At 45.8% G+C, this 19,839-nt stretch overlaps 3 protein-coding genes across 16 annotated transcripts in view; 1 reads left to right on the top strand and 2 right to left on the bottom strand.

Moving 5' to 3' along the window:
- Nucleotides 1-12,941, bottom strand: part of LOC108154173 (eye-specific diacylglycerol kinase) — a 30,092-nt gene extending 17,151 nt beyond the window's left edge. For 5 of the 13 annotated variants that reach the window (XM_017284424.2, XM_017284408.2, XM_017284358.2 and 2 more), the window contains exons 1-2: nucleotides 11,549-12,935; nucleotides 9,626-11,166 (exon numbers count right to left, since the gene is read on the bottom strand). In XM_017284424.2, the coding sequence (XP_017139913.1) occupies nucleotides 9,626-11,166; nucleotides 11,549-11,638 (1,631 nt within the window). In that variant the 5' untranslated portion in view covers nucleotides 11,639-12,935. Of the gene's footprint in view, nucleotides 1-9,625; nucleotides 11,167-11,548 lie in introns of all 13 variants that reach the window. The other 8 variants (XM_017284398.2, XM_017284389.2, XM_017284352.2 and 5 more) reach the window with 3 other exon arrangements.
- The window catches only part of LOC108154304, a 66,670-nt gene that overhangs the window by 37,852 nt on the left and 8,979 nt on the right, over nucleotides 1-19,839 (top strand). The gene's annotated exons all lie outside the window — the stretch shown is intronic.
- Nucleotides 183-1,746, bottom strand: LOC108154274 (nucleosome assembly protein 1-like 1). The gene is made up of 2 exons (XM_017284527.2): nucleotides 1,549-1,746; nucleotides 183-1,466 (listed from the first exon to the last, which is right to left on the bottom strand). Exon 2 carries the CDS (start codon nucleotides 1,450-1,452, stop codon nucleotides 454-456), a length of 999 nt encoding a protein of 332 aa, XP_017140016.1. The 5' UTR covers nucleotides 1,453-1,466; nucleotides 1,549-1,746; the 3' UTR covers nucleotides 183-453.

Below are 19,839 nucleotides of genomic sequence, written 5' to 3' on the forward strand. Positions count from 1 at the left end.
GGCCATGACTTTCAGGTCAAAAAGTAACTAAAATTCAGGCCCTGGCTGTCATTCTCTCTCTCTCTTTGTCGAAATATTTCATATAGCAGTGGGCTGTGCGGTTTTTGACAGCCTCTCAATACGAATGGAATGCGGAATGTCGTTTGTGGCCAGAAATCTCAAGAAAAAGCAGCACAAAGAAATACAATTTTATGCTATGATTTATTTCATAGGAACAGACATCAATGAAGGTTTTTGTGTGTTTGTTTTGTTAACAATTGTTTCGATCACGTGGTAAACAATTGTTTTCTTAACCTCTCCTTTTTGTGGTGTTTGTCCTTCTGTGTGTGTGTGTGTGTGTGTGTGTGGGGGGGATGGCGAAGCAATTGTTGGCCGCACGTGACAAAAAAATTGTTTAAAAATTGTTTTGGAAGTGTACAAATTAAGTGCTAAAGTATCGTTTAGGAGCGCAACCTAATGGCCGGAATCCATGGAATCTCCCGATTCGAAGGACCAGTCTTCGGAGTCCAGCAATTCCCCGTAGACGTGCACATCCTCGGGCTCCTCTTCGTCATCATTATTTTTCTCGTCATCGGACCACGAACGGTCGAGGCTATTCGAGCCCGCCGATCCGGATTCATCCTCGTTGTCGTTGCCGCCGTCGTCGTCGTCGTCATTTTCGTCATCCGTGGAGCTGGACGATCCCATGGATTCCTTGATCTCTCCCGTGAAGAAGTACACGGCCTTGGGTATGACATTCTCCTTCAGGTAGAAGCCGAACCGGAAGTCGTTCTCCAAGATCTCGTTGATTTCCTTATAGTTGGGATCATCGCTGCTGTAGGGCAGAGTTGGAGGCATGAAGAACTTGAGGAAGGTCTTCCTGTACTTGGCATTGAGTGCCGGCGAGGTCCAGTGGATCATTGTGCCCTCCGTCCGGTAGATCTCAGCGCCGTCGTAGGCCTGCGGCTCCTTAGGGTCCGCCTTGCACTTGATGTAGTACACCTTGCGCAGATAATCGTTTTTGATGTAGGCGTTCGGCTCAAAGTAAAAGATGATATCGAACTTGAGCTCCGGCTCGGTGTAGAGCTTGCTGCGTATGTCACTTATGTGGCAAAGGACTTCCGCTTCCGTGTCGCCAATCGGATTGGTGCGGGCGAATTCCGGACACTGCTGGACGGCTGCCTTCAGGACGTGCAGCCAGAAGTTGCCCATGTTCTTGGCCAGCGGGTCCCCCTTGTGCTTCTGGCGTAGGCCGTCAAGGACCTTCTTGCGCTCGTCGTACAGAAGATTGTGCGCCGGCTCGGCCTTCTCCTCCAGCGCATAGATCTCGCGGTGCAGCTTCGTTGCCAGCTCGACGGTCTTCAAACAGATGCCTTTGATATCACCTACAGCCTGCTTCTCGTCGTCGCTCAACATATCATTGCCATCGTGGTTCTGAACGTTCACTCGCGGATTGCACACGGCCGGCTCCATTGTTCGATGATTGGCTTTACGGTTTTGGGTTTTCGAATCGGAAATAAGAAATAATTGATTGAGTGGCCAACAAATATTTGTTTTAATCTTTCTTACGTTGCTGTTTTTTTTTTGTTTTCTTTTTTTCACAAAATTTTGCTGGTCAACAATAGTTGATCCGTTTACAACACTCGTTTTTAGTACCGGAAAAATACTTTTTATGTTGAAAAAAAGAAATAGAAGTTGTTAAATTGTATATTTTGTTTTTGTACTTAGTTGCTGCTCGTTCCGACTTCGAACTGTAACTGAGAAAAGTCCAGACTGGGCTCAAAAATATAGAAAATTTAAAAATTTAACCAGTCCAGCGCCAACTATGTTTCAGAAATTTTTCGTATTGCTTTAAGGGCAGGTTTTTGTTCCGAAAAGGCCTACTAGATCATGCCGTACGGACTCGTGACGTGGCATAAGAAAATAGCAAGTAGAAAAATTTAAAATTCGAAATTCAAATGCGTTTAATTTTGATGGCACCTTTGAAGAGTGGGAAGGTCTGGACAGACGCAGGGGACTGAAGACGCAGAGGTTTATATTTCTTACCTCGTCTTTGCCAATGAAAGGCAAAAGCTGTCGCCAATCTGCGGGCCGGCATCCCACCCGCACCTTCTGTCGGCCTCATTTTACAACCGATTGAGATTCAGATTCAGATTTAGTTGGAAGGAAGGTGCACGGATGGCGGCAGGGGCGCTATCTCTCTCTCTCTCTCTCTCCCTCTTTCTCTTTCTGACAAAATCAATAAGAGCCTTGAGATATTTGTACGTTTTTTCAATAATGACACTTTGCACAGCACAGCAGCCGGCCGCCTCCACACAGCCTCCCCGGGCTTCCTCTGTGGTTCTGGTTCTGGCTCTGCTTTTGATTTTGGCATAATACAAAAACCAAACAAATATACAGAAACTGATTGAATAAATAAAAAATAATAATATTTGAACGAGGTGGCTGCATCACCTGTAACCCTGAGGGGAAAAAAAGGAAAGGGGTTCCAAAGATCTATTTATAAACGCCCACAGGAAAGCGCTTTGGCAGCTGGAAATAGATATGGTTTTTCGTATAAATAATAAATATATATCATCCATTCGTTTGGCACATTTAAGCCAATGAGAAGAGAAATCCATTTGAGCCAAAATGAAAAATTATCTGCAAGTCTAGCGTTGTCCTTGCTTTTCGTTCTTCGAAACTGTGGCTCGAGAAAAGGATTTTAAGCTAATGAATATTAAACAATGGAGCCGACCCTAGCCCCCTCCCCCTCCCCCTCTTCCACTCCCACTCCACAAAGGGCAAACGAAATTAATATTCTTAATTGGCATTAAGCGATGCAGATACAGATACAAATACAGAAATGTCTGGGCAACCGGAAAATCTCTCTGGCGAAAACTTTTCAGACAAACTGCAGAAAGGGCGGCTCCACCATGGGGGGGGGCCTCCTCTGGCATTTCAATTGATGCCGTCTTGGGCGAAAGTTTTTCAACAATTAGCAAAATTAAACGAAAATCGAATCGCAGGAGCGGATGAGGTTCCGATTCGGAAAACTTAAAGAACTCCATCAAGGGAATACGACAGCCAGTAAGTATCTCAATTATCTAAAACCTCTGGGAATGTAAAGAAGTATCTTTTGCTGGAAATTACTGGCATCTCCAGGGCTGGCAAAGAACGAAACACTTTCGACCTTTACACAGACTCTTCCCAGCAGCACCTTCGGCATCAGTTCCAAGTACTATCCAAGCACTATCTCTGTCCCCATTAGCACTTCCGCAGCCCTTTCCATCTTTTATCTTGTATCTTTTATCTGCTGTTGTTCCTAATCTATTGCACAATGGGGTCTAAAATTTATGAATGAATTTAAGCCAACGGATAAACAAAGAGCATTGGATCAAAGTCGCGTCATAGTAGAAGCGCGTGATGGAGCGCACAGGTGATGCTCAGGTTTTGGGTTTGGAATCAATTCTGAACGGAAGCCACTTGCTTTTTGTCTTTTTCGTCATTTTCCTTTGCCTTCTATGTAGATTGGGATTTTAATTGAAATACTTTGTTTGCTTTGTCCGGCAGCAAACGACAACGACAACGACAACGGATGAGAAGACGACATCATGTTCATATTTCGGTTGTTGCTGTTTTTTTTTTTGTTTGCTAAAAATACTTAAGTTAATTATAAGAAACAGCAAACAGGGGAGAGAGAGCGAGCGAGAGAGAGAGAGAGACTTTTCAAATCTAAAACATGTGTGTGATTTTTGGTATTTATTTAAAAAAAACACTCGGATATATTCGTGTGTGTGCGTTTATAGGAAAACCTAACCTGGACCCTCTCTGGACCGTCTTTGGACCCTCTCTGGACCTTCTCCGGACCCTCTCTGGAACCTCAAACCTCTGAGATGTGCCACCGCCTACGATTGAAGTCTTACATTTAGATGGAAAATAATTTCTTGGTCGCACAAAAATTGCAATTGCGAATGCAGTATTTCTAAAATTTCTCACGTGGCCCAACAATTTCGTGGGCGTGGCTCGGACTCTGCCCCCTGGTGGCCCCCCCTTCGATATTGTTGTTGTTTTTGGTTGTTTTTTTTATATTTGGCTGGGGAGCAGCTGCCACAACAAGCCAGAAAAAGAAAGAGCACAAACCCAACAGCAACAAATCGACAATAAATCAAATCAAATAAACGAAATGCGACGTACTTCTGCCATTCCTTCGCTTTCCTTTCTTCCATCCCATCCCATCCCCCCATCCCCCCCTCGCTACCCGCTCCCCTCTGTCCTTTCGTCTCATAGTTTGCCACCTTTCGTGTTTCTACTCTTTGTGTGTGTCTCTCTGTCTCGCTGTTCCCCTGTGCCTCTTCCCTTCCCTTCTGCGGCTAGTTTTCCCCCTGCATTTTCCCGCTTTTCCGATAAATGAGTGCGAAATTCTTGAAATGTCATGGCTGGCAGTTAGCCTTTTGGTTCACATGCCGCCACAGAGGCCATGAAAACGATGATAGAAGCAGAAAGTGTAAAATCAGGAGAAAGGGAACGGCCAGAGAAGAATCTCAAAACTTGGGAAGAACAGGCAGGAACAACACAAAGACTGAGCAGAAAACACAGAGCAGAAGAAAAGCAATTACAACATTTCAATGCCTCGAAACATGAGTATATTTTGGGGTTTACGCGACACAAAAATCTCACAATGGAAGGTACTTGTTGGAGCGCGAAATCACTCATGATTCACTCTCGATGAGCTTCAATACTTTGGCCATCGATGAATCAGATGAACCAGAAGATATGTGGCGCTATTATGGTAGAATATTATTAATTTCAAATTATCAGGCAACCCATATCAAATATTTAATGATCTGCGATAAAACAAAAAAGATAACATATGCACATAGACTGCAAAATGTGATACGACACAGATTTTCCACTGAATCGAAGTACTAATATATATATACGGAGATATCTTATAGAATTATCTTATCGGTTCAATAACCATAGAATCTTTCTATAACTGTAGTCATTCCTTGTAAATACTAAAAGATCTCATCATCATCTAACATTGAACTCTGTTTGACTTCTTTGACGGGTTTTCAACCCTCTGACCCACGGCTTCTTTCATATTTATTTTCACTTTTCGGGTTCTGCTGATTTCGGTAATTCTCCTTTTGTTCGCTTTACGCTCAAGTTTTCGTTTTCGCTTTCTGTTTCAAGTTCATTGATTAAATTAATTGAGTTTTTACAATTTCCCTCATTCCCCCAGGCGCGTTCGTCTCAATTAAAACCCATTGGAATTTCCATTTCCATTGCTGTTGGTTTCATTTTATTTTTTGGGGGAGGTGGGGGGGTCTAATTGACCCGTTTTCTGAGTTTAGTTTTGATTTGAACGCTAGAACAAGAATAATATTACTTTCGCACTCTTTCTCTCGGGTTTTACTGATTTTTTTTTCCTGCAGGTTGATGGCGGGAATTTGTTTGCTGCTTTTGGTCACACTTTGAAAATTTGCTACTTTTAACATTTGCTTGGTAGCACTTTTCGGGAGTTGCTCTTTGGTAACACCTTTTCTTGGGTTGCTTCTTGGTAAAACTTTTTCTTGGGTTGCTCCTGGGTAACACTTTTTCTTTGGTTGCTTCTTGGTAGCACTTTTTCTTTGGTTGCTTCTTGGTAACACTTTTTCTTGGGTTGCTCTTTGGTAACACTGTTTCATTGGTTGCTTCTTGGTAGCACCTTTTCTTGGGTTGCTCCTTGGTAACACTTTTTCGTTGGCTCCTCTTTGGCAACACCTTTTCTTGGGTTGCTCTTGGGTAACACTATTTCTTTTCCTGCTCTGTGGTAACACTTTTTCTTGAGTTGCGCCTTGGTAACACTTTTTCTTTGGCTGCTCTTGGCTACACTTTTCCCTCTAATAATTTTGGCTAAACTTTTTGAATTTGCTGCTTGTGGTCGCACCTTTTCTTGACCGCCCTTTGGCTACACTTTTCCTTCTGTCACACTTTTCTCATTCGTTTGGTTGTGTATTCCCTTTACGCACTTCAGTGTTCCGCCGGTTAACGGGTTAGCGAGTGAATGAGTGAGACATTCGCGCGCGTTTTTCCGTTGTCTTATTTTATGGCTCTTTCTTTCGTGTTGTTTTTTTTTTATGAAAAATGTATATCTTTCCCGCTTTCGATAATTTTTCGGCTGGCGGCAGCATCCAACCCCACAACGCGACTGAGCAGCCCCCCGGCGGCGGCGTCCGAGCGAAGTCAAAGTCAACGACAACGTCAACGGCAACGCCAGCAGCGGTAGAGGTAGCGGCAGAGACGCTTTGTCACCTCAATGCGGCTGTGGCTGCGGCAGCGTGTGGTGAGTATTCCCGCGATCAGTGATGCTGATCTGGAGTGGGCTTTTAGCTTTAAGATCTGCCACTCTTGTATGCCACTTTCCGAGAGTTGACATCAAATTGGGGATTATATATTCTCATAGCTGCAGCCCATTGAGTTACCCCATCTCTCCCTTGGCAGCACTCTCTTTGGAATTTCTTCTAGAGATAAGACTAAAGTTTTGACTTTTATCAGCTGTTATTTTCTAGCAATGACTGGGCAGCACTGACACCGATGTTGCTCTCTCTGTTGTGCTCTCCCGCCTGCCGGGCGGCACTCTCTTTGCGGCTTGTTGGCGGTTGCTTTTCATTTGGCTGCTCTGCTGGTGACATTTTCCTCTCTGCTCTGCTCTGCGCTGACGTTAGCGCCTCTGCGGTCGCCGTGCGCTGCTTTGTCTCCCACTTTGATTGTTCGCCTGGCATATTCTCGCTTTGTGCCTTTCAATTTGCATTTCAGTTTCGCCTCCATGCGTCTATCCCACATCTGCGTGCACCCTCCCTGCCCTCCCCTGCCCACCCCACCACACACACACCATTCCATCGCAGATCGCCCCACACTCTGACGCTGTGCCTCTGCTGCTGACGTAGTTGTGGCCAGGCCACAAGTGGAGCAGCCTATCAAAGATTTTAATACCCTGGCATAACCAATCTACCTATCAGATATTTGTGATCCGATTTGGATAGAATTTTTCCTAAATTCTCTTAAGGGAATATAGATTTCTGTATCCGATTTTGGCTGTTGCGATTTTAGAAGAAGAACGGAAGCGTGGCAAGCATCTTGTCGGAATCATCATACCCTTCCCTTGAAGGACCCACAGAAAGCGAACAAATGTTTCATAAAACTTAATTGTGGCAGGGAGCCCCCCCTCCCCCCCCCATCCAAGTACTCTTGTTGTTGCTGCATGCCACACGTGCGTCAACAGAAGACGGAACTGTGCAACTGGAGCGGACCGGAACTGAAAAGATTCTCATAGTCTCATCGTAAATTGCTGCAGTGCCTGGGCATTCTCTGTCTGCCACAGACAATTTGATTGAGTATTTTCCAACAGATAGTATTTGCAGGTGAAAGGCGAGCAAGGTGTTCCCTAGGAACCCGTAAAACCCCTCGATATGGCTCCGAAGACCGAAATTCCATACCATATACTCTGTGCCCATTAATGTTCGATGGGAATCCAAGGTAATAAAGCAAATATCGCACTCCCACGAGTGCTCCATGGGGTTGTATTTTCATAAAGTTATTTCCACCATACATACCATCGTCGTACAAGTTTGGGTTAACTTTTTGTTTCGCCGCAGGAATGTCTGGGGAGGCCGCCAAGTCGCAAAACGCCTTGGGGGCACACAGACAAACAGGCCCACAGAGAGATGGGGATACAAGTGGATACCACATCCGAGCTGCGGATGAATGACTGCCGTGTCCGGCTTGAATGATTTCATAATATTTTTTTCCATTTTACTGAGCAAAGGCTCGGGGAGTGTGGACTTTAATGTGTGTTCGAGCGGTACAAATTAAACATATCATTCAGTGGTTAATGTTTCACTGAGGGACCCCACAGCCACACAGTCGAAGATAATAACATGTCACACGCTTCAGTATCGTAAATCAACAAATCCAACTTTATGATGGCCTCGCCAGTCCTCTGGGGAGCTCTAATGGAGAGAGTCCCCGAGTGGTTTTTTACGCGTATGACAATCCGAGTAAGTGGCCCATCAATTGGGTCAACATGAGTCGGAAATTAAAAAGGAAATTCCACACACCCCCACCCCCACCCACAACATATTTAAATATTAATATTTTCAGTACTTATCCTGAGAGTGCATTCGTGGTGATGATATTTTATATGGCATATGTTACATATTGAAACGTTTACGTACCTGCAAAAGAATGCAATTATCTAGATTAGTTTTAAAGAAGAATAATATGTGGCTTCAAGGTGTATTAGACCCATACTTATAGGGAAAATATAGACCAAAGGAGTAAATAAAGAATAAATTATACAAATATTTGAGAAATTATATTGATCTGTAGCCCAATATTGCTTTATTTGGTTACAAAAGCCCTAACCCTGAGACATGTGAATCTCTAAGGAAAAAAATAATGATTACGCGTCATCCAGCAACGCCCCTCAGTTTGCTTTGTCACCTACATCCCAATACTTCTGTATTTGCCCTTTTTGGGTAGATTTTATGGTTCTTTTTATTTTGATTTGATGCCTGGAACTCTGAACTACGGGCCTTGTTCTTATCAAATATTTAGAAATCCTTCGCTCTCTCCCTCTCTCTCTCTCTCTGTAGCCACTAAAATAATTAATTTTCCTGGAATGGAATCAGGTTGCCTGGCACACGCACCACAAAGAGCCCTCCTAATCTATGTAATCCATCAGGGAAAAGTTCTGAATTATCCATATCCATATCGGTTCACGTAAGTCGCGTCCAAGTAGAGCCTGGCCGGAGTCCAGGACTCCCGGACGGAGTGACTCTGACTCTGACAAACAAACAAATTGGCCGCAAGTGGTTCGTCACCCTCACACCTCAACGATTTTGTGGCACGCAGAGGCAGACTCTTCACGTCATTTCGGACAGGGGGGGTGGGGGGCGGGGCCCACGGACACGGACACGGACACGAGACACTTTGTTTGAATATTATTTATGGGCGGCTTTTGTTGTAATTCAAGGAAATCGGTTCACTGAGCCATTTTTTGTATGTTTTTTTTTTTGTCGTTGTCCGCCATAATTTATTCATGCCGAGGGTCCGGAGGCTAAAGGCATAGTGTACGGAAAGGCTCAGTCAGTGTCCGCTTTTGGGCGGGAATTATGAATGGCTGAGCCACAGAGACAAAGATGGAGAGTCCTTCTCTTTTAATTAGGTCTAAATCCTGGCCAGCGGACACTGACTCCATCCCCCCGCCGGGCATGACATGTCTCACACGGCCGCACGTGTCATGTCGCAGCCACATGTCCGCCCATTTCCATGTCTCGAAACCGAAAGGCCAACAACAGCAATTATGTTCTCTCTGTAGCCCCCAGCCAGAGCCAGAGACAGAGACAGAGACAGAGCTCCAAAATCGCCCGCACCTTGGCCACGTGTTAAGCTCGTTTTAATGAGTCAATTTCAAAGTTGGCCAACGCCGCCTGTCTAAAAATAGCTTGCTTGGGCATAAGGTATAAGGGCTAGGGGGATTCCTGGCCCAAAAGTCCAAAGAAAAGTAAACAGAAAACATGAAGAAACAAAAAGGGATACCCGATATTAAAAAAGGTCCAATCGGACGGATGCTTATGGCTAGAACTAAGGATTGAAGGAGTCTGTTAGTTGAACCTACCCGTAGGTGCCTGGCTCGTTGCCAGTCATGGCCAGGGCCTTGTAGCGCGCCTGCTCGTCGGTGGGCAGGACTATGTCCACGGACCGGGACCGAGTGGTGTTGATCACCGGTACGGTCAGGTAGCAGCCATCCACGGTGGGCTGGAGCTCCTCGGTTTTGTTGCCTGATGAGAGCTTCGAGAAGCACGAGTCCACGGAGGCGGCACGATCCCGTCGGAGATCCGGTACGGTCAAGTAGATGTCCTGCACCACAAATCCGGTGCGATGGGCCACGGCGAACATGCCCGTGGGCGAGCCGCAGTTGGCCCTGGTGGAGGCGGCATCAATGGAGTCGGCCTTCTCGATCGACATCGAGACATTCTCGAGCGAACTGCCGGTCGGCTCCACGAAGATGGCCTCCTGCCGCGAGATGGACCGGCGTCTGGGTCGAACCGGCAAGCCGATGGCCCCCAAAGCGGCAGCAGCGTCATCTGCATCCGCCAAGGTGCAGACCGCTCCGGTGGCCATGGCTGCGGCTGCTTGCGAGGAGGCAATCGCCGGTAGAGTGAGGGCGGCGGCGGCCACAGCTGCGGTGGAGCCCAACAGCTGTTGTCCGCTGCCAGTGGAGCAGGACGGTAGCTCCAGCAGGGGGGGTGGAACGGCCAGCACCACTGACGGGGTGGGCGACGGGGACGGCGACGGCGATGGTGACTGGGTGGGCGAAGGCGTGCCTGGTGGGGAGTTGGGATCAATGGGGAAAGCGAAGGTTGGGAGGAACGGACAGTCGCCGTTGGTGGGGGACAGGGTGAAGGTGATGCCGCAGGGTCTGGGCGGCATCAGGGTGTTGCCGAAATAGGGGGAATTGTTGGAGTTGGGCCCGGACCCGTCGACGCCCTCATCCTCGGAATTGCCCACCGAACTGTCGATGGTGTGGCGGCGCATCTGCCGCGGAATACGAGCCCGTGATTGCTCGATGCTCAAGTGGATCAGTCCCAGGTCCAGCTCAACAGCATCGTCCTCGCAATCGGTGCTCGGGTCGTTCTCGAATGTGGATGCAAGAATGGCTTGCGCCCGAGCCACCGCCTCGTTGTTCACATCGGGAAGCGGCCGTCCGCCGCAGGCACCATGCATGTCTTCGCACAGACCCTCACCGCCCACCGCACCCTCCTCCTCGTCGTCGTCATCGTCATCGTCGCTGTAGAAGCTGAGAGCTGTGAGCTCTCGATGATCGATGAAGAAGCGCTGCTCCGCTGTTATCTGGCGCTCGTACTGCCTCACCAATTGGCAATGGAAGCACGGCGGCGGGGTCTTCGGGCTCGACGAGCTGCTGCGCCGCGGCATCTTGTTGCGCTGCGGCACATCCAGGAATGCCCCCGAATCCTCGCTCGTCGGATCGATGACGGCCGAATCGAAGCTGCGCGAGCGGCCCTGCCCAGCCGGCACCTGCAGACGATCAGCCTCCAAGGCACGCCCCTCCGCCGAGGAGGAGGCACGCTGCCTCAGTCGGTTCGAGGACGTGCGCTGCGCCTCCAGTTGCATCTCGTCAAAGGAGGCGGAACGCACCTGCAACATCAGAGGGGATCAGAGGGGATCAGAGGGTCAGAGGTCAGTGAAACGTGGGTGGGTTCAGCAAGCGAAGACGAAACGACAAGCATGCAAAAACAAGAACGGAGGAATCGTTTTCAGTTCGATTAGTTATCGATAACAATCGAGGAAATTTAGAAAAGACAAACCAAAGATAAGCGACTTGTGTATACTATCGATAATTATCGATAGCCAACAAAGTTATCGACAGCTTCAGGCAGCGAATATCGATAGTTAAGAAACGACAAGTATCACAATTAAAAACCAATCAATAAAATCAAACGACAGCCAAAAAACACAACAAACAAGACATGCAAACAGACAATCGATAAATGCTATCGACTTGCGATCGATTGTTTACCTGTTTGGGCACCTCGAGGCTGTTCTGCATTTTCATTTCGGCGCCGGTGGGCGTCCGCGAACGCGTGAAGGTCGTGCGAAGACGCTGCATCTTGCTCTCGTTGCTGGAGCTGGGCTTGGGTTCTTGTTGCTGTGGTGGTGGTGCTGTAGAGCTCTTGCTGAGCTCTGGCTGATTTGTTGTTGAATTGTTGGAACCCGTCTTGATGCCGTTGTAGCCGCTTTGGTTGAAATTTTAATTGTTCTTGTTGTTGCAGCGGATTCTGTTGTTGTTGAATCTGCTTCTGTCGTTGTGGTAGTCTGCTTTATTTTCAGTTTTTTTTCTGCAGTTGTTGGTGTACTTGTTGACACTTTGTGTTGTTGTTGAATAGTTTTAGCCGGGTTTGTGTTGGTTGTAGCCGGTTTTGTTGTTGTTGTTGAAGCTGTGTTGATTATTTTTGTAGTAGGAATTGTAGTTGAATATCTTAAACTTGTTGTCCAATTTTTGTTGAATTGTTACCTCTGGTGATTTGTTACTTGGTGCACTTCTTTTCGAAGTTGTTGTTGTTTTGTTACTTATGGTTAATTGTTACCCTTGGTGCACTTCTTCTTGAAGGTTTTGTTGTATTGTTACACTTGGTGCCTTTCTTCTTGTTGGAGTTGTTGTTGAAGTTTTAGTTGTGGTATTTTATAGTTTTGGTAAATAGTCCCAGTAAAAAGTAAATTATTAGTCTCAGGTCTAGTTAGTGTTTTAGTTGTTGAATTGTTATTCTCTTGTCTGTAGTTGTTGATGTTGTTGTTGAGTGTTTACTTGTTTTTATAGCTGTTGTTGAAGTGTTTCTTGCTTGTCAATGTCTTAGTCAATGTTTACTTGCTGGTGTTGTTGTTGTTGTTGTTGGTGAAGATGTTGTTGAATGTTTACGTTGCTGGTTTACTTGTTCTTGTACTTCTTGCTCTCCTTACGTGCAGCTGTTTGATCTCGTTTTGCTGCTGCAGCGCTTGCCTCCGATTTGGCTGCTACTTCAGCCAATCGATATGCCACTTCCGGTTGATTGGTTGGTGAAATTAGACCCGATGTGATCCTTTTCGGGTGTCGCAATGCCAGTAGCCGTGTACGCTTATCGATCTTCGGGTACTGATCTCTGAGCTTCAGTTGTCCTTGATATCCCGGATATCCCTGATGCCTTGATTGTCCTGGTTGTTCCTCCTCGTTGTTGTTCCGGCTGTTCGGGTTGTTCCTCTTGTTAGCGTTGTTCCGGTTGCGACCGTGGTTCCTGTTCTCACCGTTCTCGTTGTTGTTTTCGCTGTTGTTGTGTAAGTTGTTACTTTCGCGAAGTAAATGCTTTTTGACAAAAAGGATGACCAATTCCATTTCGATGTTGATTCGCTGGCAAAGGTTTTCTTTTTCTAGTATTTCTTTTTTTTTTTTATAAATATTTGTATTTATTTTACACAAAAAGGTTGCTCCAAAGTTACGCTGCGCTCTTCAGACGCGACGACTACGGGGGGCCGCGTTCCTTCGCGCTTTTGTTGGCCCAAAAGCCCAGCGCTTAACACTCACTTTTCAGCCGATGTTGTTGCTGTCGGTGTTCTCTCGCAGTCGCTGTTCTCGGAAGCTGTTGTTGAAGTTGTTGTTTTGTTTGTTTTGTTTTACTTTTAATTAATCAAAAGTTTTTTTTCGCTGCGAATTGCAATTTACCAAAGAGAGCGAGAGAAGGAGAGAAGAGAGAGAGAGAGAGAGAGAAACATGTGAATTGATTTCGTTAGTTTAATGATTAAAAAGCTGTTGCGACCTTCCAAACACTGAGAGCAAAAAGTTGCTCAACTTCCACACCGAACATCAAAATGCTGACCAATTTCGTGAGAGTCTCTCATGCAAACCCAACAATCATACAGACCATCGTAACCCATCCAGAGCCATTAACAAACGGTTGGTGCCTCCACGTATTAGAGGGCTCTTTTGGCCCCGTGAAAAAACTCTGGCAGTGAAAACTTTTGCCAGGTTTTCCAAAAAATAGTACAACAAATCATGCACAAATCAAACAGCTTTAACAAAATCAAGCCCACGCAGTAATAGTAATCGATAGTATTCGATAAATGTTTTACTCCCCGTGGAGTTTGATGGCACAGCCGTGGATGACATTCATGCGACGCGATGTGCAGTTGCTTTGTTTTATGAAAAGTTTTCCCCCGTTCGGCCCCCAGCCAATTGTTGTACTTTTGTTTTCCCTCCATTGTGATCCTATTCCACCTCCATTTGTAAAACACACACTTGGTGGATGTGGGTCTATTTGCGGAGCCGTTGAATGGGCCAAATTGACGAGCGATGCGATGCCCTGTTGGTGGTTCTCGACGGTTCAGAGTTCGGTTCGGTTTGATTCCGGCCTGTGATAGATAGCTCGCACCACTCCGGTCTGGTTTCGGTTTTCAGACAATAGGTGGCACACAAACAAAACAAAAAACAAAAAAAAAACGAAAAAAACACAACAAGAAAGAATCCATTATGCCATACCTTTGGCATGTGCCGCGACCCATAGTGGCGGGATCAACTGTGAAGGGAATATGGACTAGTGGCACTAGTGGGTGCGAGGGTTAAAAAAGGGATGCCTGCCGCCCGACAGGACGACCGGACTGTCGTCTCGGTTTTGTCTGTGTGGGTCGCAAATTGAAAGCGTGAAATTAAATGAAAATGATATAGCTTTGAAATTGAATTCCATAGAAATGCCGAAAGTTCAGTCGACAAGCGAAGCGCAAAAAAAAAAATACAAAATAAAACGGAGGTGACACGGCATGGCATGGGAAATGGACTTTTCGGAATGTGCGTATGGCTCGATGGTGTTCTGGGAGTCAAAGTTTATTTTTATTTTGTAAACTGCGTAATTAGAAAAAGGTAGACAGAGAAAAAACAAAAGGGGGAAAAAACGGAGAGGATTTTGCTGAGTGAAAAAAGAATTGCCTGCTTTTGGGCTGCTGCGATTGCAATGCGAAATGTATTGCCTACTTTTGGGCATACTGCGGAATGGCATTCAAGGAAATGCTTACAAAACGGAGTACAGATTACAGATTAATACAATTTGTTCATAAATGACCACCTGCAGGTTTACGTCTCTTCAATGGGCCCAGGCCTTCTATGTACGGATTTTCTTACTCGCAATTAATTTGAAAACTGCATTGCCTGCTTTTGGGCTGCTGCGATTGCAATGCAAAATGTATTGCCTACTTTTGGGCATACACTCGAATGGAATTCATGGAAATACAATTTCTTCATAAATGCCCTGCAGGTTTTCGTCTCTTCAATGGGCCCAGGCCTTCTATTTACGGATTTTCCTACTCGAAATTAATTTGAAAACTGGATTGCCTGCTTTTGGGCTGCTGCGATTGCAGTGCAAAATGTATTGCCTAGTTTTGGCCATAAAATGGAATAGAATTCATGGAAATGCTTACAAAACGCATTACAGATTACAGATTAATACAATTTCTTCATAAATGACCACCTGCAGGCTTTCGTCTCTTCTATTTACAGATTTTCTTACTCGCAATTAATTTGAGAAATGCATTGGCATCGGCCAATTGCCACATTCTGTGTTCAAGGCTCACTGATTTATATGTTTGGCTGGTGGGTGGGGGGTGGATCAAGCAAGTAATTAAGTAAATTTTCAGCCATAAATCTTGTGCATTGTTCTCGCCATTCGGTTAATTAGTGCGAAAACTGTCAGATTTTCGCCTTCCAGCGATGAACCGAACGGCCTTACCGCCTTCCCGCCTTCCAATGGAAACACAAAATTTTCAATTCTCCGCCGCCGCATGGTTTTCCCTTAATTTTCTGCATCGCTTAGGACGGCGATGGGGCCAAAACGGGGGCTTATTACAAACACGTTTATTTATTTGCAGAGAGCGAGTACCGGTAACGGCACCCCCTCCAGCCCTCCCCCGCCCCCAACCACTTCCCTGATGGCCTCGTAATTGTTCAGTGCCCTCGTGGCACTAAGTAAAAAGTTTTGTATAATTTTTCATAAAGGCAGCCGCCGCCGCCGACCCCCGGAGGAACAGCAGCAACAGTGAGTAAAAAAAATTAAAAGCCCCCTCAAAGCCGAAGCCCGGAATACCCTTTGTGGAGTAAGCGAGGGGAAAGTTTTGTGGGAATTTTTTGCTATGAAAGAAGGGCCATGGCCCGCTCTTTGAAGGGTATAAAAACACAACTACAAAGAGAAGGCTGTGGCTGCGGCTGCGGCGGCGGCGGTAAATGGTGCAGCACTGGGGAATCGGTGGCGTATGAGGAATGCCCCTATTATGTGACTGGAGAGGACTTCAGTTCCTGCCAGCCCGCTGTTTTGACTGAGAATCGAGAATTCCCCTTTCACCAGAGTCTCAACTTTTCACAGCTTTTCCCAGGCATCGTTGTCTGGCTCATTACGAGCGCCGCAATGTGAAAACGTTTTACTTACGAGGCGGCCTGCTTGGAGTCAAGTTTCGGTTTCAGTTTCAGTTTCAGTTACGCGGAATTTTCACGGCTTAAATTTGTTCGTTTTCGTACACGAAAGTAACCGAAATGTACCCCGTTTTTCGCCCACCTAAGAGACCTCCATTCGATTCATTGAGTATTCATTTCAAAAATCCAACTTTTGTAATTAATATCTCTGCAAAATTTGTCGGATTGAAATTTTTCCTGGGAAATTTAATGGGAAAGTTCGGCGCTACCTGTACAAAAACTAGACGGGGAAAAAGTTTCGCCAACGGATTTAATTGGTCCAAGTGCCGTACATCTTTTTTCGGCTTTCTTTGGGTGGAAGGAGGAAAGGAAATTAACTTTTACTTAAAGCGTTGGATGGTCAAGGGATGGGCATGGTCCTTGATAAGTTGTCTCAAATAAAACGAGGGAAAATATGTTAATTTCAATTAATTGTTGGCAGACGGGGAAAAGTTCCGCGGTTCACAGAGCACCAAAAAAAATTCAAAAAAATACAAAAAGTAGAAAGAAAATTTTGGGCAAAAGAGGAGGAGCCACAGCGAACAGGGATAGAGAAAGCGAAAGGATAAGGGTATCCTCGGATCCAGTACCATAATAATTTGCTGTCATTTGTCTCGGACCGGGCTGGAAGGGGGGGACGGGGGGGAAAAAGAGAGTGCTTTCTGCTGCATTTAATGACTGTTGAAGAAATTATTCAACACGAAGCGTTGGGATACCAACGTATCCCCCCCACCGCCGTAGACCCCGACAGAAGGCAGGAGATTGGAGATTGAAGATTGGGTACGGGATTGGGTGTTCCACGAAAATTGCCAGAATATTTAAATAAATTTTGACAAAATAACTCAACAAACAAAACGGGAAAAGTGAATGGAAAAACTTTATCCTGCTGCCGCTGCCGCTGCCTCTGCCTCTGCTGCTGCCTCTGCTTTTTCTTTTGCTTAATTTTCGCCCCTTTTTTTTTGTGTCCCTACGTGTGCACGTGTCTCTCGAGTGGGTGGAGCGGCCCTTTAAGGACGTGCCCCAATGATTTGGCATATTTATCAATGACGGAAAGCCACCTCCGCCCTTCAGATGAGATTGAAATGTGAGTTGCCGGGCCTCTATCTTATTCTGCCTGAGACCCTCGACTCCGGAGGTTCCTGTCGAGGGCTTGCGGGTCAAAGGATTGCGAGGAATCGATGCCAAGTGGTGCCAAGCTCTCTCGTCCTGCAATGTGGAGCACTTTAAGTGCAAATCCTTGTAGCCATCGATACTCCATTTCCCACCCCCCCCTCCACCCCATTTCCATGTGGGCGTTCTCATTTGGCAATCGCAAAGTCGCGTGTAAAACGCGTCATGCAATTATTAAAAATGACAGCTCCGCTCCACATGACAGCCGGAAAGCCCCTGCAGACAGTCCAGACAGTGCTGGATATCCTCTATTCGATGTGCGAATACTCGAGTGGACCGTCGTGGGTGTTTAACGGGCGACAGGTGCACTCAATCAGAGCCATTGAAATCGGTCAAATAAATATACAATGTATATTCAAATGGGAAACTGCACTTTTCGAAGGGAATCAAAGGGGTTTTCTGATGGTCTATCGACTTACTTTTATCTAGCTATCGATTTATCGACTTGATGCTGATTTTTTGATACTTTTCGATACTCCTTTCTGCCACTTTGAGTTCTACTTTTGTGTGATTTACTGCCAAAAATACCCATCAATGAATAGCCTTCGACATGGCGTGGGCTTACATTACAAATTTTCCCATTACCCCACTGACAACCCACCGAGACTCGACCCAGCCCGACACTTTTGACACGGTATTAATATAAATTGAGAAGCGAGTCTTTTTCGATTTCGCTGGGCTCTGTCTGAGGTTCGTGTGCAATCGTAATGGGTTCTGTGTGTTGCCTGCCAATCGATCAGACATTTTCTTCCCACGTGTGTGCATTCCGCTCCTTTACATCCGCCAAATGCGGACACGGGTCTGCCCCTGACAGCCTCTCGAGCTGTGGAAGGAGGAGTAGGAAGTACTACTCCTCGTATAAACGCTCATTGAGGACTGGCGGCCATGGGTTGGGCGGGGAGTGGGGAGTGGGGAGTGGAGAGTGGCCTAATGCTCTATGCCTGAGATCGCACTGAGGTGCTAAGGCGACGGCCGTCAACGAAACGAAGTGGTCGGGAAATTAGGGCATTTAACATGCGGCTGGTAAAAAAAACAAGACGCTCCGAAGAGCAAACAAGGCCGAAATATGCTAAATGTTTGGCCCAACAAACGAGACGTTTCTTTTGGTTGGATGGTCGGTAGGTATTTTCTTAGTATACAGACGAATGGATACCCTATAAGTGACAGGCTATCGTTTCGATAAACGATAAGTAATCGACAAGCAATCGATAAATAGTAGGAGATGAGCAATCAATAGATAGATAAATGGATAGGTGGATAAACAAGAACAGATGGATAAAATAAAATCGATTAACAACCTGTTTTGCATCGATTAATGATCGATAACTAATTATCGGCTTGTAATCGATTTAAAATATATGAATAATCATTGAATAAACAATTAATAAGGTGGTATACAATGATTAATCACAATTAAAAACCGATTAATAATCGATAAGTATTTATATAAAATCGAAGGACCAGTCTAGCATTATGGACTCTTCAGTCGATAGTCATAAAGTATCTTCTTATTGATTTAAAACAAAAGTAAAATTTTAAAGACACTTTTAACCTGAAAACGTATCCGAATCCGAAGGTGTCGCCAAATGAACTTCAAGCTCCAAAGCCCCTTCAGCAAAATGGCTGGCAATTGACTTGAAGTCTAATCTGAGGCAATGCATCAATGGATTTTCTTTAACCAGCGCGGGGACTATCGAAACCCAAAGATACACAGATACTATGGATAACAATACGATTGAGTACTCCTGTCGCCCTGGGAGACCCCAGCCACATGGCCAGAGTGCTAAACATTTGAGTGCATAACAACCCGAAAGATACTCGACGGGCATGTATCTGGATGCCAGAGGAGGTGGCGGCAGAGAGGTTGGGGTAATCCGACAGTTAGACGCTTCTTGGTAATTTGAAACTTGTTATGGGCCAGGCGTTAATCAGTTTTTAAGCAGCTCCGGCAAACAAACAGAGTATCTGCCTTTTTGTGTTCGCGTAGAGAGAAGCGATTTCCAATCGCATAGTTTGAGAATTGAGTTCAGTTGTTCGAACATTTTCAACTCGAGCGGTTCTTCCTACGTTTATTATTTTGTTGTGTGTGTTTGTGTGTTTGTGTCCTGACAAATAATGAATTTGGCAAGATGTCGGAATAGCTGAGAGCAAAAAGAAGATGATTTGAAATGCGGCTATGCCTCATCTAGTCAATTGCATTCATTTGATTCTATCAACGATGAACCGATCAAACGATGAACCTATCAAGCGATGAACCCATCAAACGATGAACCGATAAACCAATAAACCAATGGATAGATGGATTCCATTCCAATTATAGCCAGTCTATGTATATCTTAAGGGCCATCCCTGCCTAGTGCTCATTATGCTTATTATATCGTGTAGTCCCCTGGCTCCTCCTCTTATTGTATGAAAGTTTTGTGCTCTGTTGTGCTCTGGTGCACACTCAATAGGTCCTGGGGCAGGGGGGGGCGGGCAATCGTTATCTCTCTGCCACACACAACAATGGTTGCTCGCAGCAAGTGCATTGTGTCAGTATCTATTGAAAGACCAAACAGCGAATGCAATCAGCAGCAACAGGCAGGCGCCGGTGGGGAGCCGGGGGCGCCCCATGTGGAGGGTAGGTGGGGTTGGGGTTGGGGCTCAACTTTTTCGATTAACACACAAAAGGTACGTCA

Source organism: Drosophila miranda, chromosome XL (genome assembly GCF_003369915.1).
Source record: "Drosophila miranda strain MSH22 chromosome XL, D.miranda_PacBio2.1, whole genome shotgun sequence".
Classification (NCBI taxonomy): Eukaryota; Metazoa; Arthropoda; class Insecta; order Diptera; family Drosophilidae; genus Drosophila; species Drosophila miranda.